This window comes from Mustela erminea, chromosome 15 (assembly GCF_009829155.1).
Source record: "Mustela erminea isolate mMusErm1 chromosome 15, mMusErm1.Pri, whole genome shotgun sequence".
Taxonomy (NCBI): domain Eukaryota; kingdom Metazoa; phylum Chordata; class Mammalia; order Carnivora; family Mustelidae; genus Mustela; species Mustela erminea.
This window is the reverse complement of record NC_045628.1, coordinates 81,357,720-81,384,128: the sequence shown is the minus strand read 5'-3', so window position 1 is coordinate 81,384,128 and position 26,409 is coordinate 81,357,720. Positions and strand designations below refer to the sequence as shown.

The 26,409-nt window shown below is 38.6% G+C and overlaps 1 protein-coding gene across 1 annotated transcript in view; it reads right to left on the bottom strand.

The window, feature by feature from the left end:
- The window catches only part of MIPEP (mitochondrial intermediate peptidase), a 177,566-nt gene that overhangs the window by 98,795 nt on the left and 52,362 nt on the right, over positions 1–26,409 (bottom strand). Inside the window, exons 11-14 of the mRNA XM_032314630.1 lie at positions 13,777–13,930; positions 12,012–12,089; positions 10,961–11,165; positions 9,285–9,394 (exon numbers count right to left, since the gene is read on the bottom strand). Of these exons, the coding sequence (XP_032170521.1) occupies positions 9,285–9,394; positions 10,961–11,165; positions 12,012–12,089; positions 13,777–13,930 (547 nt within the window). The remainder of the gene's footprint in view (positions 1–9,284; positions 9,395–10,960; positions 11,166–12,011; positions 12,090–13,776; positions 13,931–26,409) is intronic.

Sequence of the window (26,409 nt, the reverse complement as noted above, 5' to 3'; positions counted from 1 at the left end):
CCATCATCCTGGAAGATTTGCACCTCTCACAGCTTTTTGCTAGTTCAAAAAAATTTAAAAATCTGAACACAATTATAAGATTGACTTAACAACAGATTCATATGCAACCCCAGACCCAACGATTAGAAAATACACAATGTACTGAAATGAAGCACAAACACAACACTCCCAAAACACTGACGGCTCATGAAGCCATAAAATACCAACAACCTACAAAGAACCAATACTGGGTAGACTACTTAGCTATTAATAAGAAAAAGAAAAATAAGTCCTCTGCACAGTTTACAACTTTTAAGCTGTATTTCTAACTCCTCGGTGGTCAAAGGGAAAATTACAATGGAAATTAGCAACATTAGAAATATTTTCTATGAAAAGCATGGCATGCAGCTAAAGCATGCATTGGTACAATTTAAAACTATAGCATTAAAATTCGAACAGATATGTTAGGTAATACTGACTGAATTAGTTCAGTGTCCAGCTAGCTTAACTGAGGGATACAGACATAGGAGGAAGGAGAGAATAATAACAAAAACAGAAACGAAACTAAGTGAACTTAAATGAACAATATAGAGGATAAATAAAATGTGCCTAAATTCTTTGAAAATACTAAAAAGACAAACCTCAGCCTAGGTTCAGAGAGAAAAAACGAGAGGATGATATTAGGAATGAAAAGGATATAACTACACAGTTAGCAGGATTTGAAGGATAAAAGAATAACCTTATGCCAATAAACTTAAAAACTTGGATTAAATGGGTAAATTTCTAGAAAATTACAACTTAGTCAAGCTTACTTAAGAAGAAAAGAAGGCCCAAAGACTCCTGGAACTACTAAGAAATCAGTCGTTTAAAAAAATCTTCCCACAGAGAAAATAGTAGACCCTGAATGATTTTACAGATGAATTCTGACAAAGTTTCAAGAAACAGATTATCACAATTGTATAAAAGCACTTCTGAGGAACAGAAAGGGAACAAAAGGAACATTCGGAAACGCATTTTACGAAATGGCATATTCTTAATACTAACAAAGCAAAGAAGAAGAGGACAAAGGAAAATCTCAAGTCACTCTCTCATAAATACAGACGCAAAAGTCCTCTGTATAAAAACATTAGCAAACTGAAGCTAGCACGTGTTGAAAATAATAATAATTCAGGACTAAGCCTACTTAATCCTGCAGTGCAAAAATGGCTTAACAGTAACATCAGTGTTCACTACATTAAATTAAAAGAACAGCCCAATTATCTGAGAAGATGTGCACGCACACACACACACACACGCGCACACTCTGATAAAATGTAATACCCACTAGTGATTTAAAAAAAAAAAAGGAACCAGAAATAGGAGGGAATTTCCTTTTCCTGAGATTTCCACCAAATCTACAACAAATATCTTTGTGGTAAAACAGTGAAAACATTTCCTTTAGAAACCAGGATAAAGACAAATAATGCCCATATAAAAGCTTCAATTCAACACTGTCCTGAAGATTCTGGTAAGTGAAACAAGGCAAGAAAGAGAAATAAAAAGATAAAGGAGTTGAAAAGGAAAAATAAAATTGTTATGTTTGCAGAAGTAACTGGTTAAAAAAGGTTACAAGTTCTACTGAAAAGTTATGCAAAATAAAAAAAGTTTTTTATTTTTTGAGGAGGACAAATAAATACAAGTATTTTGAAATCTATGTATGAAAAAAGAATAAATAGCTCCTTTAAACACTAGCAACAATTAGAAAATATAATTTTAAAAATATACTATTTATAATAGTATCAAAAGGTAGGGCATCTAAGATTAAGTGCTGCAAAAGTTGCACCTTAGGGAAAAAAAATTTTAATTTTATTAAAAGACTTAAAGCACCTAACAAATGGAGAAACATCAGAGTCATGCACTGGAAGATCAATACGGAGAGATACCAGTTCTCTCCAAATTGATCTATAGATTTAATAATCAAACCAACTCTTCTCATTTTTTTATATAGGTAAGTTAGTTCTAAATGTGTATGAATAAACACAAAAACACAAGAATAGAAAGAAATTTCTGAAGAGCAAATGGGGAAAGCTTTGGTGAAGCTGCCATAATAAAACAGCATGGGGGGGGGGCGGTGTCTGGGTGGCTCAGTCATTAAGCAGCAGCCTTTGGCTCAGGTCATGATCCCGGGGTCCTGGGATCAAACCCCGCATCAGGCTCCCTGCTCAGCAGGAAGCCTGCTTCTCCCTTCTCCCACTCGCCCTGCTTGTGTTCCCTCTCTCACTTGTTTCTCTCTGTCAAATAAATAAAATCTTTAAAAAAAAAAAAATAAAACAGCACGGTATCAGGGCAGACAATGTAAACAATGAAATAAAAGAAAAATCCCATAAACAGATCATTGCATATAGTGCGTACATGCTTCATGATGGATCTTTGGAGCAAGAACAAATGGTGCTGGGACAATAGCTATCCACAGAGAAGAAGGAAATTGGAATCAACCTTATACTAAATACAGACAGATTTATAATTTGATTATAAGACCTAAAAATAAAGAAAAAGCATTAAACTTTTCAGAAGAAAACAGAAGAATATCTTTATGGCTTTTAAGGAAACAAATATGTCTCAAATAAGATCTAAAAAGTACTAACTATAAAGAAAAGATTGCTCGATTCAACAATATTAAAATGAAGGAATTAAATACATCAAAAGATACCCTAAAGAAAGTGAAAAAACAAACCATAAACTGAGAAACACAGGGTTATTGTTCTATCATATCAAGAAGGGGGAGAAATCAATAAGACAAAAGTAAACCACCACATAGAAAAACATACGACGGCAAACACAAACAAACAATAAAAACATGAAAAGCAAAACAAAAAAACAAACAAACAAACAAACCATGAAAAGCTGTTCAACTTTCAAAGTAGCCATGGAACACTGTTGCCAATGAAGACCACAAGAACACTGCATTTCTTAACTACAAAATTGGCAAAATTCAGACTCTGACAATATCAGATGTGGATGAGGTTGTGGTGTGATGGGAACCATTGTTGGGAGGAGGGCAAATAAGTACAAGTATTTTGAAAAGCAATTTGGCATTATCACATAAACTTAAAAACAGACATCCCCTATAAACCCAGCAACTCCAGGCTTCCACATGAAAATACAAGATATAAAATTGCTCACAGCAGAATTGTGTGACCTAGCAAGAACCTGGAAGAAGCCATGTGCCCAGCGACAGAAGAATGACCTCAGAAATGATGGGATGTTATACTGAATTGAAAGTAAATACACTGGAGCTACAGGCACCCCCGAGGAGCTTCAGGCATTTAACTGGAAAAAGCAAATCGCAGATTACAAACAGTATAATACCACTTTTGCACAGCTCAAAAACAAAACTAAACACCACACTGCTTAAGAATAAATAACTCATGTGGCAAAAAAAATATTTTAAAGCAAAAATTAGTGAGAATTCAGGGCTGTCCTTCCAGACAGGAGCATATGGTAATGTTTTACTTTTTAAGTTGGATGGCGGTTTCACAGCTGCTCATTCTACAAATGTTATTTTGCAACATTAAGTATTAAATTAAAAGCTTACTACTTTCAGAGGTTTTTCCTTTTGAATCACTCATGAGAAGAATCTACTGAATGGAAACCAGATCCATTATAATCCCCATCCACTATTTTACCAGTACCATTGGTTTTTTTCTGGAATGACGTAAACACTTGCATTTTCTACTCTGACATGGCATCCTTCAGATATTATACGACATGCTGCAGTTTCTTTTTTCTAGTCTTACACCATTCCTAATATGAGATGGTTTCTAATTTTATACCAGTGCAGCAGGCCACTCCTCAGAATGTTTTCTAGCTCAAAAATGTTACTACCAAACGTGGAATCCCACACTGAACAAAAATACTCCAGTACGATTGAAATACACTGAGTTTGCCGCCTGCTCCATATAATATGCAGAGGGGGTATTATAGGAAAAAATGGGAACAATGCAAATGTGGGGGGGGGAGGTGGGGACTAAGGGGGTTTAGAGATTATTGGTTGGAAACTATGGACAAAAAGGGACAGAGACAGATACTGCTGAAGGGAAATAGGGTGGTGTGATAACGGTATTTGATCTGTATCCCTGCCTGTATAATAACAATGAGAAAAACTCTGGGTACTCCAAATAATCTAAAAATCAGAGACAGCCTAGTTTCCACATGTGGATATATAGGGATGAGAGTCAAGCATCAGGCTTTTAGACTACATTATGGAAGTGCTTAGCATTTTTAACTTTGGGGTAGGGGCCAAGACTACCTTATTTCCTTGAATCCAGGAATGCAATCATTGTTTAAAAAGAAAAAAAAATGTACCTGTGATTTTATAATAGATGGGGAGGAGGGCCATTAAATAAATAGATAACTAACAAGAGATGTTTCAGAATTACTAAAATAAGAGGGAAAAAGTTGCATCATCTACTAAGATTAACTCAAAATGAATCAAAGACCTAAACATAAGACTCTAAAACTATAAAACTCTTAGAAAAAAACATATGGGAAAAGCTTCATAACATCACACCTGGCAATGATTTCATGGATATGACACCAAAAGCATAGCCAACAAAAGAAAAAGCAGATTAACTGGACTATATCAAAATTTAAAACTGTACATTGAAGGACACAATCAACAGACTGAAAAGGCAACCCATAGAATGGGAGAAAATATTTTCAAATCATATATCTGATCAGGGAGTAACATTAAGAATACATAAAGAACTCCTACAAACCCCAACCAAAAAAGTAGACAACTGAATTTTAGTATGAGTGAAAGACTTGAACTGACAATTCTTTGAAGATATCCAAATGGTCAAAGAGCTCATAAAAAGATCTTCAACATCACTAAGCATTAGGCAAATGAAAATCAAAACCACAATGAGACACCATCTCACACCCATTAGGATGGCTACTATCAAAGTATCAGAAAATGACAAGTGTTGACGAGGATGTGGAAAATGGGAACCTTGTGCTCAACAGTGCACAAAGTAGGAATATAAAATGATATAGCCACTGGGGAGAACTTCGTAGTGACTCTACAAAATATTTGAAATAGAATTTCTACAAGAGCCAGCAATCTCAGTTCTTGGTATATATGCAAAAGAACTGAAAAACAGAGACTCAAGCAGGCATTTGTAAAACCATGTTCCTAGAAGCATTATTTACAATAGTCAAAAGGTGGAAGCAACCCAAGTATCCACCAATGTATGAAGAAACAATACAATATGATCTATACACACAATGGAATGTTATTCAGCCTTTAAAAAGAAGGAAACTCTGACAGAGTCTACAACATGATGAGCCTTAAAAACATTATGCTAAGTTACAAATACTGCAGGATTCCACTGATATGAGGTACCTGGAGTAGTCAAGTTCAGAGACAGAAGGTAGACAGGTGGCTGCCAGGGGCCAGAGGAGAAGATCTGGGGAATTGTTTAACAGGGACAGAACTTCAGTTTTGGAAGATGAAGAGAGTTCTAGAGATGAATGGTGGGGACAGGAGCAAAAATTAAGAATGTATTTCGTCCCACTGACTGGCGCACTAGAACATGGTTCAGGTGGTAACTTTTACATTATTTTAAGTACAACTAAAAATAAGTTGCACCTTAGAGTGTTTAAGGGAGAATAAGAACCATGCTTCCAGAAGTGTGGGGCCACCGGCAGATAATTTTCCACTTACTGGGAGCAACTGGAAAGGGTTTAGGCTCAAGGTGGGAAGGAAGGAGCACTGAGAAGAGAAGAGGGACAGTGACCTTCAGTTCCTCAGAGGGCACAGGTCCCTAACATAGCCTGAGCCAGAAGGAGATCAGTGGGGAAACCCCATCAGACTATAGATTCGGGTTCAGTCTACCGTGTCCAAAAACCTGGGAATTTTTCAGATGAGCAGCTACCAAGTCTGTACTCCTCCTCCACTTGTGTTATTAATTTTAAGATTAATTGACAAGAAATTCTGCTTCAACTTTGATGTTATCGCTTGTCAAGACAGTTTTGAATCTGGAATGAGCACCTCTGGCATTTGTTATCTCTGACAGCTGTACGGCCTCTGCAAATCTGATAAGCATACTTCTCATTCCTCGACCACAAGGAATTCATTGGCTATGCCATGCTCCAGTTCAGATAAAATACTTGTAGGTGTTAATAAGTCACTGATACATTATCCTTACTCAGACAGTTCTCTGGAATACACCAGATGATGGTAAAACAAAAATCCTTTCCTAATATATGTAGTAGAATAGGAAATGAAGCATAAAGATACAACCCTGTTATTCTTCTTACGGGCTTTATTGTCATTTATTTACAAAGCCTTGGATTTTAAGGAATTAACTCCTTGTCCTTAAGGCTAGAACTGCCCTTAAAATGAAATCATCTAGCCACTTGGTATCTTAATTAGTGACAAGAAGAGGCAAGCCCTTTGTGAAACTCAAGGCATTCACACGTTCCCTGCCTCCTGGCACTCCTTCTGTTCTCCATAGGAATCACAAAATTATTTTAAATTCTTTAGAGACTGTGTCTGTAAGTCCCTTTAGCCACTGGACATGCCTTGTGAGTCTGAAACTTGAATCAATTCAAAGCAGCTTACTGTTTCTTTCCTGTTTCCTTTAGTGTGAAGTGTATTTTTGGACTTAATATTGTTTTCTTAAAACTCTCTTGTTCAAAAATGGCTCTTCTTATGGAAGAATGCCATAATAAAATAACAACTGTCCTTTTTGGGACATTACACTATCCTGCAAGCAGTGGCTCTTGCCTTTCTTTGCTTTTCTGATTGTTCTGTAAATAAATAACATTTTAAAAACTGACTTTAATAGCTGTGGCGAATTTCAGGCCAAGATTTCACTTTTTGCTTTAAGTATGACTCTGAGAGGCTCAGGGTGCACTCCTGTAGTTAACTCTGACCTCTGTGTGTTCTCCTCAGTGTTCAGATCCCCTTAGCAATCCAAGCTCCTCAGACAGCCCCTTTCTTGTGATGCGGGTTCTCCAGATGCCTCCTGCTTTTCTCTCACAGGCCACACTTTAACTGCCAACTCTATGCCAACTACCGCCACACGCCTCAGGTTCTATTTGATTCTGGATTTCAGAGTGGTATTACTAACAGCCCCATGGATACAGCCAAATAAGAACTGTGTCTTCCCTCCTCAAACTTGGACCTCTTCCAGAATTCACTCTTCATGGAGCCTCCATCTTTGATTCCCCTCTCTCACCTCTCTTATTCAACTAGCCTCAAATCCTTCCAATGAAGTCTCCAATAGCTCTTGAACTCTATTTCTCCAGGCCCCCCATGGCCAATGCCTTCACTCTGGCCCTCACCACCACTTCACTACATATTTGCAAGCCCTCACTTAAGCCCTGCTCAGAGCTGAGCGAGGACAGGAGTTCAAAGATGGAACCCAGGGAAGCTGTCTGCCAAAGGCTAATGAGAAAATGGGTTGGGGCAGAGTTGTCGGAGAGCCAAGAGGACCAGACACAACTCCCAAGAGGAAGTGTGATAGCAAAGCTCAGTGTAAACACTGCCAAGAAAGACTAGTCAAGTCACAAACAGTGGTCTAGTAAATGAGCTGGGATTAAAAAGTGTGTAGGGGCAAGAGGACTGAAGAGACTGGGAGCGAACCCTAGAAACCAGAATATTCCAGTGTCTTTTTTTGTCTCCCCTTTCTCCTCTTTCTGCTCTTACCACTACCAGCATCTTGCCATGGTCTCAGATTTTTCCATTACTTTACAGGCTTTTCCTTTGGGCTGGAATAACCTTGTCTTCAGCTCTGTCTTAGTTCCCCTGAGATTTAAAGACCTTGAGTGTTAGAACACTGTCTCACTTACTCCTGGCTATTTCTCAGATGCTGAGAACAGTGCCTGGTACATAATAAAAACTCAGTAACTACTTCCTGACCGAAGGAACTATGTATGTCCTCTGTGTTCTCAATAAATATATTTTAATGAGATGGAAAGGGGCTGCTGAGAGCTGACTGGCAAACTGCTCCCTTTACATATTTTTTCCAGACCTGGCTCCTCCAGCACTTCCTGCACATACCCTCTCCCGGCACCCCCGGCAAAGTTCACGGCTCTCCTTTATGGTCCCGTGCGCCGTGTGTGTAGCTCTGACCCAACGTGCGGTGTGCTCTCCTCCCCTACAACAGGCGCAGGGGGGCAGGGGAGCAAGCACCAAAGGAGGGACTTAGTCAGGTCTTCCTAATCATTCCCAAACCCCAAAATGTGAACGCATGGGCAGCCTCTGCTATTATTTGATGGCTCATGTTTCCATTATTGGCCCTGTTATCTCTGTGGGATAATGGACACATGGCCAGTGGATCACCAGTATCTCAATTCTGTCACCTTAATAATGGAGATAGATTATGATGAAGGCCCAGTCAGATTAGTTAGCCAGAAACTCCTCTGTTATTCTACAGTTGACAAGAAATCAAGACCCCAAAATCAGAAATGACCAAATCACATTAGAAAAAGGGTCATATATAAAGGTGGGTTTGGCACTTCTGATTCCATTCATTCCTTCATTTATAATTTCTTTTTAGTACTTCTTAGCTACTGTAGGATTCTAAGTGCTGAGGACCCAAAGATGACTATAATTTCACACCTGCACTCAAGGAGATAGAGTCTAAGGGGGGAAACACTAACCTGTATGATATTATATAATCAGAGTTCTCTGAGAAGGGAAAGAAGATCTTTCATAAAGTACATGTGGACACTACACTGCACTACACTGATAGTCATGGTTATGGTCAACTCGTTACAAGAGATCTCTCATTGTCTTCCTGCTTTATAAAACTTTAAACTCTTTAAACTTCCATTTTAAATCCAATATTGAAATCGAAACCCTGAAGCCAAGGAATTTTCAGACTTCTTGTGCAAGCCATGATGGGAAAATATGGCCAGACCATTCAGCTTTACAAAACACTGGAAAATTTTAAACCAAGAGAACAAATACTCAGAAGCATAAACGAAAGAGGGAAGACCACTGGCTTTTCTGAAGCGAGGCTGGTTTGAAAGCCTGTTTTACAGAGTCCACTTGTTTCCACATCTGGAAAACAGGAACAGAGCACTTTCCTCAGGGGACAGTTGTGAGAACTAACAGGGTGAGGACGTAGCATAGAATACAGAGCAGCTATCTCTCAACGCAGTGACCATACTGGTTGGCAAAAAAAATAAAATAAGGTAGAAGGATTCTGGCGCTGAGAGAGGGTGACAGTTCTGAGGAGCTGCATGTTACGCAGCAGTCCAGAAAAACTGACCGCCATCACGCAGAGGACGGCACCACTGTAGTGCTCCCCTACCTGCCCAGTCTGATAATGTCTGGCAAACTGGGTAACCACTCGATAGTCATTTGCAAAGTACTCCATCAGAATAGAAGGAACCTCAGCGAAGTCAGTAGGGCACCTGGTCCCTAAAATGGGGGGAAAAGAAAAAGAGTTGGCATGAATCAAATCAATAATATTTATCTTACTTTTTATGTACTCTTTAAAAACTTTTATTTGCACTTCTGATGAACTATGATAAGATTAAATTCATTAAATCAATATTTTACTTCTATAAAATTATTGCACATATTTGCAGAAAAGTTTATTATAATCCCATATATTTTCCTAGATATCAAAAGTAAAACAAAATATTTGCACAGCTGGATAAAACACCTTGTAAAGCAATGGCTCACACCCTCTACAAACAAATCCATCCTTGGCTATTCTGGGTTATACATGAGACACAAATTAAAACATTCTTACAATTAATATACCATTTGTATTAATTTACCAAATTCTCCCACCAAATGCTTTTACCCTTCACTTTTGTTTGTTTATTTGTTCCATTCCCTATGCTATACTTTTCATCTCCTTGACTTATTTATTTTATAACTGGAAGTTAATACCTTTTAATCCCCTTCTCCTATTTCACCCATCTTCCCATGCCCTCCCCTCTGGCAACCACCAGTTTGCTCTCTGTATTTAAAAATCTGTTAGGTTTCTTTTTGTCTGTTTGTTCATTTGATTTTTAGATTCCACAAATAAGTGAAATCAGTTGCTTTTTGTCCTTCTCTGTCTGACTTATTTCACTTAGCATATTGCCCTCTAGCTCCATCTGTGTTGTTGCAAATGGCAGGACTTCATTCTTTCTGGCTTAGTACGGTTCCATAGTATAAACAGATACCACTTCTTCTTTATCCATACCCTTCATTTGTTTTAAAAGTACCTTTTTTAAAACCACTGTTTGCTTCTTATAACAAAGCCAATGCAAAAAAAAGGTGTATTTTAAACTTAAAATAACTTAAAGTGACAAATCCTGTAAGAACTTTTTGGTGACATTTTATGATTCTGTCCAGCTCATCTATAGTCTTTTTAAGTATCTTCTTCTCCCCCCAAATATTATGTAAACAAAGTTAGTTAATAAATAACTAAATGAAAGCAATTTAACAGGTGATCTAAAGCTGACCATATAGGATAGTGAGCTTAAGATTCAAAGATAAGACAACAAAGAGGAAAATCTGCATATAATATCATCAACTATGGCCACACACCAGCATGAAAAACTGTCATCTTATACAGGGGAAAAGCTTAGGAAAATATTTTTTCAACATGCTTTAATATGTATTCTAACTGATTTTGGAGAAAAAGAGGCAATATTCTTTCACTTACTCACTAACTGTGCTAGGTACTAAGGAGACACATATTTATTCCGACACATATAGCCCAAAACTTCAAATCCATATGAAATATGATAAAATGTGAAAGTTCAAACTCAGAAGACAAGTGAGACAGTCCTCAGCCAGAACCGTTAGCAGGAAGCAGAAAAATGTCAGATGATCTGGTTGAATCTGTAGGCAACCTACAAGAAATAACCACCTGACAATGTTAAATGATCAGATTTTTCTAAATAAAGTGCCTTTTACTCCAGTTTAAAATAAAACACATGTTTTTAGGAGATGGTTGTTAAACAGACGTCCCCTCTTTGGGCTCACCAGTGACATGCTGGTAACGAGTACGGCCCAGCATAGAATGCATGGCATGTCCCATTTCATGGAAGAGATTCTCCATCATTCCAGGAGTTAATAAAGTTGGTGAATTCCTTGAGGAATGGGGAAGATTCAGCATAAGAACTACAACTGGGAGCTGATAGTTTCCATCTTCCTTTAATCTGCCTCCACGGATTGTAAAATGACAATCCTGGAAGAATCAGAAACCATAACCAGAGAAGAACATATTAGGTGATCTGAAGCATAAGAAACAGTTTCAATGAATATAAAGTTACACCAAGACATCTCAGTTCAAATTTACCTTAATTCCATTCTTCTATTTATTTAGTTATAGACACTTTTTCCTAATATTTTTTATTTTGCTAGAATTTTTAAGTTTTTTAAAACACCAGTACCACCTTGCGCTTGTGTTGACTCATTCATTCATTTACTCCACAAATATGTAGTGAGGTGATGCGACACCAGCTTAGATCCACACGCTCTAATTGTAGATAACTGTACACAAGCAAGTAGGAAGGGGACAGACACTGCGCTACTCTGGGGAGGGATGCTAATGTCTACTGTACCCCTTCCACGTGTGGAGACACTTCTCATTCTCTATTGTCTTTTTTAAAAATATTTTATTTATTTATTAATTTGACACACAGAGATCACAAGTAGGCAGAGAGGAAGGCAGAGAGAGAGAGGAGGAAGCAGGCTCATGGCCAAGCAGAGAGCCCGATGCCGGGCTCGATCCCAGGATCCTGGGATCATGACCTGAGCCGAAGGCAGAGGCTTTAACCCACTGAGCCACCCAGGCACCCTCCTATCTATTGTCTTTATCGCTCAGAAGCAATAAACTCTATCACAAAGGGGGAAATTTGGAGTAATTTTCTCTAACAGGCTGATAGTCACATACATTGTATCACTTATTCTTCGCAATAACCCGTTGAGGCAGCTCTCTCATTGTTCAGATGGGAAACTGAAATTGAGTCCTGGAAACACTGAGTCACATAAAGTGATTTTTGTGGAAACATAAAGTCACATAAAGCATCACCTGATGTGGTTTGTCTGCTCTCTGGAAGAAATCACAGTAAATGTACCCCAACAATCCTTCAGATTCATGAACCACAGCCTGGAAAAAAATTACATTTAGTGATGAATGAAGCCATCAGAAACTCTCAAAGTGGAAACACATCCCTAACAAGAATTTAAATATAAAATATCCATAGTCATAACTATAGACATTTCATTTCTTTCTACATCCCACATGATCTAAAAATAAATTATCTATTTTCCGCTCCTCTCTCAGAAGAATTTGATTTGGGGATTCTGTCCAGGAGAGGCAACCCTCCTTGTTTGAGCCCTTTGTCTCGATTGCCAGTGCCTCAAACACCGAGACCAAACCCAGCTCTTCAGACTGTTCACAGACCTCCCCCACACACTTGGAAACAAGTGCTGGCTTGACAGTTCTAGATCTCAATCTTAATTTAGATCTAAATGTAGATATATGCCCCCAAATGCTAACCCCTGAATTCAGATATAACAGAGGGTTGCTTCTGGCTTCAGCTGAAGATCAGTAATATCATTATTTATGCTCTTCCCTCAAACTGGACCTCTACAAGACACACGGCTCATGGAGAGCTCAACAGCTGGCCTCCAGCTTGCCTCCTTTGTCTTGTCACAACTTGAGGATTCTGCCACAGAGAACCTCAGCTTTATGCACTACAACTTCGTGCAGGCATATATTCATTAGTTCAACAAGTATCTCTTAAGCACCAAGTAGGTATGTGGAATTTATCAAGGCATTCAGATATCAGCAGTGAACCAAACTGACAAAGAGTGCTGCCCACATGGGGCCCACACCCCACAGCGGCGGAAGCCTGGCGGGCTCGAACTCTAGTGGGGGAAGCCTGGTGGGCTCATACTCTAATGGGGAAAGCTTTTCATGACTTGCATTCTGTCCTTTCACTCTTGCCAGTTTTTCTCTCATCGTATCTCTGCACTCTATCAGTCTCCACCACTTTGTGAAGTACACAACGCACAGATAATCAGGTAATCAGTGCGGTGATAAAGCGTGCTCCCACTCTACCCTTCAATTCTATCACCACGCCTATTCCACTCTCACAGAACACAGCCAGGAGACCATCAGAGAGCTTCTGGCCCTTGAAATAGTGTGGTATGCATATAGGCAGAAAGTAAAACAGAGTAACAGCAACAACCGAGCCTTTGTGATAGAAAGTCCATAAATCCTCATAATCTTATCAAGAAAAAATGAACATATTGATATCTCAAATAAAGTGGGTCCTAATAGGAGAAGGGGTGGGCGCCAGGCTCGAGGTCACAACACGGGATATAAATCAATATATTATAAAATATAGGCTCCTACAAGATGGGAAGGTGGTTAAAAAAAAAAAAAGAAAAGAAAAGTGACAGATGTAATAAATTCTGGAACTACCTAAAAGGGACACTGAGCACTGCAGGAATATGAAAAATAATGATAATGACAAATTTCTCGTTATCCAAAATCTGTCAACATACAAAGATTCAACTTTCTGTCAAGTTCCTAAAAAAAAAAAATTCTTTCAGAGAATTCACTCTGCTAGTATATGTTTCTATCAGTTGATTTTAGAGAAAAATGGTTTTTTTGTAAGTCAGAAGCAATGACTTGGACTCTCCATGAAACAGAAGTAAGGTGAGCCATGCTCCCATCATGGCAAAGCTGCCTTGCCTCAAGCTGCCTTGAGGATAAAACTGCTATTAACTTGATTACCAAACCCCAGAGATAAAGGAGTGCCACTGGACACTCACTGAATGCTTACCAGTTTGCGAACATCTTCACACCACACCTCTCCTTTTGCAGGCTGCTCTGCATATAACGTAATTCCTAACAGTTTGGTAAACAAAATATTTAGGCCTTCCATGCATGCTCCAAGGGAGAAAAATGGGCAATATAAACTGGGCTCAATATTATACCTAAAAGAAAAAAGAGAGGTTCAATGGCATTGTTGTTTATTTCAATTTATTCATTTAAAATTTAGGATCATGGTAGGTAAAACAAAGGATTGAAAACAAAAAGGAACATCTCTATCTTTCGAGAGATTTTCAGAAGAAAGGCCGTCTAATTATTCTGAGCCGTAAGAGTGGTAAGTAGTAATTCTTAGTATAAGAGTAGTATCAGTAATGAGTAATTAAGGTAGACACACCATTTCCTAAACTTCATCCTTCACAAATTATTTACTTGCACTGACTTCATTAAACAACCCATCTATCTCAATTACCCATACCACACACATTCCTTTATGCATACCTACAGACAGAATCTGACCAATAATGAGATATTTGAGCAATAATGAAATATGAAATATGTTGTTTTCTTTAAAAAAAAAGTCTTATATCACATAAATAGTAAACAAACTCAAGTCCTGAAGCATCCTAAGTGAATTTAAATCTTACCTCTAGTAAGATATTTGTTAATGGAAAAAGTCTCTGAAACATCAACAATCAATCAGATCTTAATTTATCTGTTTTACAGATAAATACTGGCAAGGTTAATTATTCTTCATTCAAAAATGGCTCTCTTCCAAATGCCCTCTTCCAACATAAGCCAAATCACATCCAGAATATGTGATGTCAACAGTCACTTCTAAGTCACTAGGTCAGGCCAAACTTTATGACCACAGTAGAAAGAATGGCTCTAGAGTAATTGTAGGTGCTTATTCTATTTCTACTCTCTGGAACTAACAAAATATATACTTAGGGTGCCAGAAGGTAGCCACACTTGTGACGAGCATAGCATTACACATAAACTTGTCTTATCACTATGATGGACACCGCAAACTACCATAACATTGTGTGCCAACTATACTTCAAGAAAAATTAATTAATTAAAATAAAAACAAAATACGTATCAACTTTGATGCAAAACATAGACAAACATATGCTTATTACTAAATGGATGACTGGATTTAGTGAGCATGTCTAAATTACACCACAAAAGAAATTTTGACTACCGAAATCCACAAGTTTACAACTTAATTCCTGATCAATTTTTCATAAAAACAGAATCTCACTAGTGAAAGATACATGTCAGCAGTTCAGTGTCTTCACTCAGGGATCCATATGCTTGTGCAGACTCTGAAGAAGCCTGCTGCTTGCTGGAGGTAAGGAACGAGGGGCGTGTCTCTCTAAAGAGTTCACCGTGAAGGGGGCAGAGAGGTGGACAGACAATTCTAGTCTCCTCCTGGAGCAGCAGCAGAGCTGGCTCTAGAGACACAGTCAGAGGACTGAGGGAAGGACAAAGACAGCAGGACAGCAAGAGGTATGGGTACTATGACTTCCCTTGTGGAAGAGAGGGTAGAAACAGGAAGGGGTCAGAGAAAGGAATTCAGAAACAGGAGTCTGCTGGGTGGCGTGGGGATAAGGGCAGAGAGAAGTAGTAATAAGGGTATTCCAGGGAGAAGCAACAGTGTGAAGTCATGAAACAGCCTCGAAACTCCTAAACCAGTGGCTAAATAGGAGCCAGTTCATGACGGAGGGGATCAACGGGAAAAGAGATGGAGGGAATCCAGACACACGTGGGCAGGGTCCAGAGAACAGAGGGCCTCACACACAAACCTGAGGGATTGGGATTTCACATTGTAGGCATGTGGTCTCTCAACTTCTTCATTATGCAGCCAAATCATTAAAAGAATTTTTAACTATTAAACCTTAATATATGTATATTTATAAATTATATTCATGTGCTGCTGTTCTACTACATTTTAAAAGCAAAAAAAAAAAAAAAGGATACATTTTTACAAGTTGAAATAAAAATAAATCTGAGCAAAATTTCTAATGCAGTATATCCACAATCTCAATGAATTGTTCACAGAGTGGGAGACATGGAAGACTGCTTTTATAGGCAACAGAGAAGCAATCTGATGCTTTCTGGAACACTGCAAGGCTGACAGTGTGCAGGGAGGAATGCAGGAGAGGCAGGGAGAACAGACAGTAAACTAGGGTCTGAACATAAGCAAAGGCAGTGGGGTCAAGGATGAGGAGGCGGGTATGAAGTTGTTTCTCTTTGAGATGAAATGTTGCGGGACTGTGTGAGTGAGTAAGAACGGTCTAGAACAATACACAGGTTTCTGGCTTGAGCCAGATGGTTGGGGTGGCAGAGTCATTTAATCAGAGCACTAAGCAGGTAAAAAGAAGGGAGGATGGGTATTGTAAGGTTTTATAGGCGAGATAAACACGACACCAGGCGAGGCAGGCACAAGGCAAGATTTATTAAAGGCACTCTCCGGTGAAGTTTCAGGGCTCAGGAGAAGGGAGCCAGGAAAGTTGTGCCTGGAGGAGGTGGGAACCCTCAGGCAAGGTTCCGCGACTCTGGAAAGCAGAGTCGGGGAAGTCGCACTGGGAGGGGGTCGGCGGGGGTCTTTTATCAGGCCAAGGCAGGGCATGGGCTCACATCCATATATGGTAGGGTATCTGGTGATCGGAGGGTATGGGGTGGGGGGTCCTGATACTTCTGTTTCCTGCATAGGTATCGGGCTACCTATGGAGACGTGACCTGGCCATACATCCTTTTGGCGGGAGAGTCAAGGGTTGAGGAAGAGCGGGGAGGAGGCTGAAAGATAGCGGCGTGGCAGTCATTTCTATTGTTCCTCCTGCATTTCTGGAGCCACCAACCCAACAGGTATGTTTGTGGGAGAAGAAAGGAGGGTGGGGTGCAGTTGTGGGAGAAAGAGGAGTCACAGAAAATAAATTCAGTTCTGGAGACACTGACTATTAACTGCCCATAAGATGTCAGACACTCAGTTAAGACTGAGTCTTCATTGCTCAGGAGTTAATTAAAGCTGTAGAAGGAGAGGGGTTACTAGAAAAGGGTGGTGCAGTGTGAGAAGAGGGCCAACAGCAGTCTTCCAGATGAAGAGATAAAAAGGAAGACAGAGAAGAAAAGTCAGAGGTGTTAGGGCACAAAAGAAAGGGACATCATGGAAAAGAGGGAGAAAATACTTGTAAAAACAGGAAAAAATGGAGGCTTCTGGTGTCTGTTTCAGCATACAGGGAACCTGGAAGGCATTATTCCACCCTAACAAGTAAAATGCTCAAGAAACTAAAAAGCCAATACCTCTTCTTGTATCCAGCAGAGAACTGAGGTCACAGAGCAAACTGCTGCCCCCAAATATATAAAGATAAACAGGCAAATACAGAGAATCACAATTTACAGAACTCTCCAGTGGGGACTAGCACTGAGGTAGGAAAATTTAAACTACAGTCGACAAATTAGAGGCTCAGTGTGGACAAACCTGAGAGTTAAAAACTCCAGGGAGGCCCGGTTTAAGGGAGGGAGTCCCCCACATTTTAATTTTACCTACAGGAGCCCTACCAGGTTCTCACAGTAAAGATAGAGAAAAATTCCCTCAATGCTTCCAACAGGGAGAAGGAAAAAACAGCCATTTTGAAATACACCAGAGCATTTTGCTTATTCTTAACAAGGTTGCCCTCAAAAGAAACTGTCTTACCAGAGCCTAACTTATGTAGAAGAAAGAAATACCCAACCCAATCCCCCTGTCTCATCAAAGCAGGGAAGGCGATTTGAAAAGCACTTATAAAAGTCAGAGCTGAGGGGCACCAGCTCTATAACAGGCTGAGACCTAATGACAGAACTTTAGAACGAATCCTTCCCACCCTGCTTCACCACCACAGCAATGGGGATCCTATAAAATAACAGGTGAATACAACTGAAAAACTGCACATGTCAGATCTTACTTAAGTACAAGTTCCCAAAGAAACCCAAATACAACATCAGAGACATAGGTAGGTAGGTAGGAAGGGGTGGGGAGGGGTCTGGAAGGGATAAAAACTTCAGCCTCCGACACCACAGCTACTGCAAAAGGAAACAGAACCTAACTAACTCCCAGCCAGTGAGTACTTCATGTCCAACTTATATAAAACAATTTCAAGTCACAATAAAGGACCAAAACCGCAGTCTGAAGAAACAGAACAATCATCAGAACCAGATTCATGTATGTTAAAAATGTTAGAATAACCAGACTGAGAATTCAGAATGGGTTCTAAACAAACAAACAGGGGGTGAAAGGTTGCGAAGATGGCGACGGCCTTGAGCGAGGAGGAGCTGGACAATGAAGACTATTACTCGTTGCTGAACGTGCGCAGGGAGCACTCAGTGCTGACGAGGTGAGTGTGCTGACCCGCCCGCCAGGAGACAGGACGATCATTCCCTGGAGAAATTGAACCAGGAAGGCCGTAGACACAGGAGAGGGCGAGAGTGGCAGCCTTGCAAAAGCAGGGAACACATGAGTGATGACATCCTGCGCGGAGACTTACAGCTTTTCCTTGTTCTCTGCGTCCTTCCGTGAAGAAACTGACTTATCAAAGAGAAAATCCACCAAATGACACTCCCGGGTCCTCCCATAGGCACTTCATAAAGGAGCTCATCAGACTACAAGGCCTGTTCACATAGAGCTTCCAGATAGCTCCTTAGTGTCTTACTCTTGGGTATGAATTGGTACCAGAGAACGTAAATATTTGAAGGAATACCACAACGTGAGTTTCTAAGATCGTGCGACAGCAAAGAGAGATGAAGGAATCTGAAAGCTAGATCGTCTTCTGAGAAATAAAATATTACATGAAAGAAATAAGAAAAAAAAATAAATAAATAAAATAAAAAAAAATAAACAAACAAACAGACAGACAAACAAAAACAAAACACAAGATTCATGGGTAATGTAACAGAGAGAGGGGAACTAAAAAAGAATCAAGGAAATGCTTATCTGTAGAGTGGACATGACCAAGGAAACTATCAGTGAGCTTGAAGAAATGTCAGTAAAAACTTTCAAGAGTATGATGCAAAGAGAAAGAAGAATGAAAAAGAAGAGAAGACCCAAAGAATTGTGGGATAATTACAAAGGATAAAATGTATGTGTAATGGCAATTACAGAATGAGAACAGAGAGAGAAAGGAACAGAAGAAATAAATGAAGTAATAATGGCTGAGAACTTTCCAAATGAAGGACAAACACCAAGCAGGGTGGAAAACACACTTGGGAATACCATATTTCAACTGCAGAAAATCATAGACAAGGAAAAAAATCTCCAAAAAAGATGAAGAGGGAAAAAATGCATCTCACCTGTACAGGAGCAAGAATAAGAACTACTTCTGCATTCTCTTCAGAAACTAGGCAACAGAAAAGAGGATGGTAGAAAATACTTAAAGAATTGAAAAACCCACAAACCTAGAATTCTGTTTCCAACAAAATTACCCTTCAATGGTGGAGAAATAAGGACTTTCTTGAAGAAACAAAAATTGAAAGAATTTCTCACTGGTAGACTTGCAAGAAATGCTAAAAACAGTTCTTCAAGAAGTAGGAAAATGATGGAAGTCAGAAACTTGGATCTATGTGAAGAAAACAGGAGTGCTGGAGAAGGAATAAATGGAAGATATAAAAGCAAATATTTTCATTTCTTATTTTTAAATGACCTAATGCATAACAGCTTCTTCTGAATAATAATAGTGACAATGCATGAGGAGATTATAGCTTATAGATAAGTGAAATCCAGGAGAGCAATGTTAAGAAGGACTAAACAGAAGTACTGGCTACTTGCACAAACCATGAAGCAGTACAGTATTATCTGAGATGGATTTAGAGTGTAAATGTCAGGACAAATGCTTAAAAACTGGAAAAAAGGGAGGATTAAAACTGGAGTCATATAAAGCACTCAAATAAAACCGTAAGGCAGAAAAAGAAGAGTGGAAGACAAAGAAAAGGGAGAAAACGTAAGGGCAAAGAACAGAAATAGATGTTATTCATACATGGTGATATGCGATATCATTATTCTTCAATAATGATAATGCTATTATCATTAACCCAATTATATGACTAATCACTTTAAACATCGATGGTCTGGATATTACAATTAAAATAGTCAGCAAAGTTGAGAAAAACAAGACCCAATTCTTTGTCGTCTGTAAGAAACTGACTTCAATTGTAAAAATACAGGTAGGTTAAAAGTAAAGAGATGGAGAAGGAATTCCATGCCAACACTAAGCAACCGAAAGTTGGAATAGCTACATTAATTCCAATCAGAGCAGCCTTCAGAGAAAACAAAGGAATCAGGGATGAAGATGGGCATTAGACAGTGGTAAAAGGGTCAATTCTCCAAGAAGACATAACAATCCTTACTGTCCATAAAACCCTTATTGCATTTTAACTGGACATCAAAATATGTGAGGTAAAAACTGACAGAACTACAAGGAGAAACAGATGAATCCAGTATTATAGTTGGAGACTTCACTATCCACCTGTCAGAAATGCAGATCCAAGAGGCAGAAAATCAGTGAGGACATGTTGAACTGAAGAGCACCAACAATTAACTGAATATAATAGACATTCAGGCAATGTTTATCCAACAACAGTGGCATACACATTCTTCTGAAGATCACAAGGAATATTACCCAAGAGAGGCCACATTGTGGGAAATAAAATACATCTTAACAATTTAAAAGAACAGACATCATACAATGAATGTTCTCAGACCACAACTGGATTAATCTAGAAATCAGTAACAGAAGGATAGTTGGAAAAGACCAAAGTATTTAGAGATTAAACAACACACTCCTCACTAACACAGGGTAAAAGAAAGTTCAAGGAAAATTTTAAAATATTTTGGACAAAATGAAAATGAAAATACAACTTATACAAATCTGTGGGATCCAATGAAAGCAATGCTTATAAGAACAGTCAAAGCAATTAATACATATACTAGAAAAGAAGACAGATCTAAAGTCAGTAATTTAAGTTTATACCTTAGGAAACTAGAAAAATAAGAACAAATTAAATCCAAAGTAATGAGAAGAAAAACATTTTTTTTAATTAGATCATCCCACCTAGTCATGATAGATGATCCTTTTAATGTACTGTTGAATCCTACTAATAGCTAGGATGTTGTTGAGAATTTTACCCTCCATATTCATCAGGGATATTGGTTTATAATTCTCCTTCTTGATGGGGTCTTTGCCTGGTTTTGGGATCAAGATAATCCCAAAATACATATATAATGCATTATTAGGATTAATATCCAAAATATATAAAGAATTTATACAACACCAAGAAAACTCCCCAAATAATCCAGTTAAAAAAATGAGCAGAGGGCCTCAATAGACATTTTCCAAAGAAGACATATAGATGACCAAGAGATAGATACATGAAAAGATACTCAACATCACTCATTATCAGGGAAACGCAAATCAAAACGACAATGAGACATCACCTTACACCAATGAGAATGACCAAAATAAAAAACACAAGAAATAACAAGCATTGATGAGGATGTGGAAAAAAAGGAACCCTTGTGTACTGGTGGTGGAAATGTAAACTGGTGCAACCACTGTGGAAAACAGTATGGAGGTTCTTCAAAAAATTAAAAATAGAATTACCATTATGATCCAGTAATGCCACTACAGGGTATTTTCCCAAAGAAAATGAAAATGAAAACACTAATTCAAAAATATATATGCTCCATGTTTATTGCATCACTGTTTACCATAGCCAGGATATGGAAGCAATACAAGTATCCATCCATCCACAGATAAATATATCTATGTATGTAGGCGTATGTATATATATAGATATATATAGGTGTGTGTACGTGTGTGTGTGTGTGTGTGTAATGGAACACTACTCAGCCATTAAAAAATAATAAAATCTTGCCATATGCAACAACATGCATGGGCCTAGAGGTTATATATACAATGCTAAGTGAAACAAGCCAGAAGAAGACAAATACCACATGATCTCACTCATATGTGAGATTTAAAAAACAAAACACACAAACAAAAAAGAGGCAGACCAAAAAAGACTTTTTTTTTAAATTGTTTTTTCATTTAACTTTTAGTCAACACACAGTGAAATACTGGTTTCAGGAGTAGAACTCAATGATTCATCACTTACATACAATACTCAGTATTCATCATAACAAGTGCCTTCCTTAATACTCACTCAACCCCCATCTAGCCCATCCCCCACTCACCTCCCTCCATCAACCTTCAGTTTGTTCTCTATCTGTTAGAGTTTCTAGTGATTTGTTTCCCTCTCTTTTCCCCCCTCCCACATGTTCATCTGTTTTGTTTCTTAAACTCCACATATGAGTGAGATCACATGGTATTAGTCTTTCTTGGTCTAACTTATTTCACTTAGCACAATACCCTTTAGTTCCATCTACATCACTGAAAATGGCAAGATTTCATTCTTTTGATGGAGGAGTAATATTCCATTGTGTTTATATACATTCTTTATTCATCAGCTGATAGACATTTGGGCTCTTTGCACAGTTTGGTTATTGTAAAAAAAGACTTTTAAATACAGAGGAAAAACCCTGGAAGATGAGTGTAACAGATAAAGAGGATTGAGAACGCACTTATCACGATGAGCACTGAGAACTGTTGAATCATTATATTGTACACCTGAAACTAATAGAACACTGTATGTTAATCATACGTGCATAAAAAATAAAACTATAAAAATTAACAAGATCTATATGAGGAACACTACAAAACTCTGATGAAAGAAAGCAAAGATCTAAATAAGTAAAGAGATATTCCAAGACCGTGGTTAGGAAAACTACTGCTAAGCTGTCAACTTTTCCCAGTGTGATCTATAGATTCATTGCAATCTCAGTCAAAACCCCGGCAAATTATTTTGTGGATTTCGACAAACTGATCCTAAAGTTTATACGAGAGGCAAAGACCCAGAAGAATAAACACAATATTGAAGAGGAAGAAGAAAAAAAAAAAAAAAAGCACTAGTAATCCAAATAGTGTGGAATTAACAAAAGAATACACAAATAGAAAAATGGAACAGAAGTAGACCCAAACAAATACAGTCACCTAATCTCTGACAAAGGAACAAAGATACTAAAAAGGAGAAAGGATAGTCTTTTCAACAAATGGTGCTAGAACAACAGGACACCTACATGCAAAAAGTAAATCTAGACACAGACCTTATGCCTTCCAGAAAAATTGACTCAAAATGCATCATAGACCTAAATGTAAAACACAAAACTATAAAACACCTGGAAGATAATACAGGAGAAAACCTAAGTGACCTTGTGTTTGACAATGTCTTCTTAGAGATAGCATCAAAAGCACAATCCATGAAAGAAAGAATTGATAAACTGGACTCCATTAAAATTAAAAACTTCTGCTCTGCAAAAGACACTGTTAAGAGGATGAAAAGACAAGCTGCAGACTAGAAGCAAACCTTTGCAAAACACATTTCTGATAAAAACTGGTATCTGAAACATACAAAACACTCTTGAAACTCCACAGCAAGACAAGAAACAACCTGATAAAAAGTAAACGAAAGGTCTGCTAAACCCCACACCGAAGAAGTCATACAGATGGCAAGTAAGAATATGAAAAGATGTGCCACACATTACATGTCATCAGGGAAATGCAAACTAAAACAACAATGAGATGCCACAACACACCTATCAGAATTGCCAAAATCCAAAACCCTGACAACACCAAATGCTGCAAGGATGTAGAGTGACAGAAACTGACATTCATTGCTGGTGGGAATGCAAAATGATACAAGCCACTCTAAAAGATACCTTGGCAGTTTCTTCCAAAACTAAACATATTTCTATCATACGATCCAGCAATCACACTTCTTGGTACATACTCAAATGTGTTGAAAACATGTCTGTATAAAAACCTCCACGTAAATATTCCCAACAGCTTTATTCATAATTGTCAAAACCTGGATGCAACCAAGAGGTCCCTCAGTTGGGGAATGGGTAAATAAACAATGAACAAGTGAATGAATTTTAAAAAAATAAATTTTTTAAACTCTACACAACAGAATTAACAGCACTAAAAGAAATGAGCTACCAAAACATGAGAAGACATAGAGAAAACCTAAATGCATTTTGCTAAGTGAAAGAAGCCAATCTGAAAAGGCTACACACTATGATTCCTACCACAAGACATTATGGGAAAGGGAAAATTATGGAGACAGTAAAAGGATAAGCGGTTGCCAGGGATGGGGGAGCGGGAGGAGGCAGCAGGGATGAGGACATGGAGCCCGGGGACTGTCACAGCAGTGAAATGACGCTGTACGACACTGTCATAGTGGATGCCTCCCATTACACATTTGTCAAAACTCACAGGCAGTGCAACACAGAAAAAGCCCAAATGTAAACTAAGGACTTGAGTTAATAATATGATCTTATCAATTGTAACAAATGTACCACACTAATAAAAGATGTCAATAACAGAGAAAACTGTAAGAGGATAAAGGGGATTTATAGGAACTCTCTGTACTTTGCACACAATTGTTCTATAAACCTATAACCTAAAAACAAAAAACAAAACCAGCGCCACTGTTAAGAAACCATACTTGAGAGAGGCCCTCTTTTTTCAAGGGACCAGAGCCACGATAAGTCTAGGCCTAATTTTGTTCCACTCATGAGGCAGTGCCTTTCTGAGGATTCTACCTGCTATTCCACAAATTACCAAGTTTTTTCTACTTTGGCTGGTGGGAACATGAATAACACATGGCCCTGTGCAAGCTGCAGTGATGGGTCCCTGGCTCTTTTCATAGGGTTCTTTCCTTGTGGTCCATGCAGCGTTCCCCTCTCTGGACTGCAGGTCCTTGGCCTCCATGGTCCCCCAGTTCTAATGGTTCTGCCCAGGGAGACTACTGTGCTCTACTTGCAGGCCCCACTGCTTGGCTATAATTTGGAAGTTCCTCCAAGAACAGAGCTGGGGCCATTGTGTCACTTGCGGTTTTTTTCCCTTTTGCAGGGATCAGGGGCTTACAGTGACAGCTTCACTACATCTGTATACCACTGTCTCATAGGTTTGATGAGACTGATTTTAGTTGTACATGCAGGAGGCAAATTTGGTTCCTGTTATTCAAACTTGGTCAGAAGTCTCTTTGTATTTGAATTTTAGGTCAGTGGATATTCAAAAGTGAATAATAAACATACACATTCTTAGAGGGTGAAAAAAGGGAATTAATCAGGAATGTCAAGGCTACTACTAAACCTGCCCAGTAGAGTCACCCCACAGCCATCCCAGGCAGTACCTGGGGAACCACAATGCAGAACTAAGATCATCTAAGGAAAGGAAGTGACCCTAGGAGTCCAGAGAACTGGCTGGGTCTGGATAAACAGATCAACTGCAGGAACTGGGCTTCTAAGCAGCACAGGCAAACCAGAAGAACACAAGACTTCAAAGCAAAGGGAAGAAGGCAGCAGCACCACCATACACTCCAGGGAAGCAGCTTCCTGCTCTGCCCAGTTTGCCTATATGAGCCCCACTTGGATGGGACTCTGGATAGAATGCACGTGCCCTTTTCTAGAATGTGGGCTAATATTACTATGTGTGGTAAAGCATATTTTTAAAATTCATGGAATGGGGAAAAGAAAGAGTACTGATTAAGAGCACCAGTTTGGAACTAATAGGCCTGAGTTTGAAACACACCACTTGCTGCATGATCCTAAGCAAAGTATTTCCTTTACCATATCTAAGTTTGGCCATCTGTGAAAATATGGATATAACCATACCTACTTCATGTGGTTGTTGCAAGATTTCAGGTGAAGTGATACATACAGAATTCTTAGAAGAGTGCACGGGGCAAGTTCTCAATAAAAAATGAGGGAGAAAAGAAGAGGAGGAGGAGCTCAATGACACCTATTTGCACTTTGTTCTCCTGATTACAGAACCCTTCTTCCAAGTGTTACAGCAGCAGTGACTACTTATAGACCTTACAGTTACAGCCACATGCACAGGACCTCGGCCTGGCCAATCTAAGTACTCCTATACCCCTGGGTTGCAAATGCTTCCAAACTTTATCCCTATATTTCTCAGTTACATGAATCAACCAGTTCTCTCTTCTGCATAAGTTAGTTTAAATTAGGTTTCCTTCAGTGATAACTGAAATAGTTCTAATATAGTAGCCACCATCTGAATTTAATGGCCTTAAAAAAGATCCTTTTTTAGGTTACACAGCACAAATTTGCACATTAGATTAAGCATCATAAAGATTATGGGTAACTGGAAGGTACCTTTTTGAGGGTCAGTATTCATCTCATCAGCACTCAAAATATACTTGTTTGGGTGAACCAAAAAAAAAAAAAAAAAAAAAAAAAAAAAACAAAAAACCAGAACTTTGTTCTGTGAAAAATAGGTAACTCACTTATCTGTTTTGCTACTGAATCAAGCTGGACTGACCTTAAAGAAAAAAATAAAAATGTCAGAGTCAAACCATAGGCAGAACATGAATAAATAGGAAGAAAAATTAACCACATAGCACTCAAAGCTAGAAAATTTGATTTAAAAACATAACTCACTTTTTATTGCTAGATAATAAAAATAATATAAAAACAAAACAAAAAAATAGAGGATTCTGGGAAGATGCCAAGAAGGAAGCATCAGTAATCTGT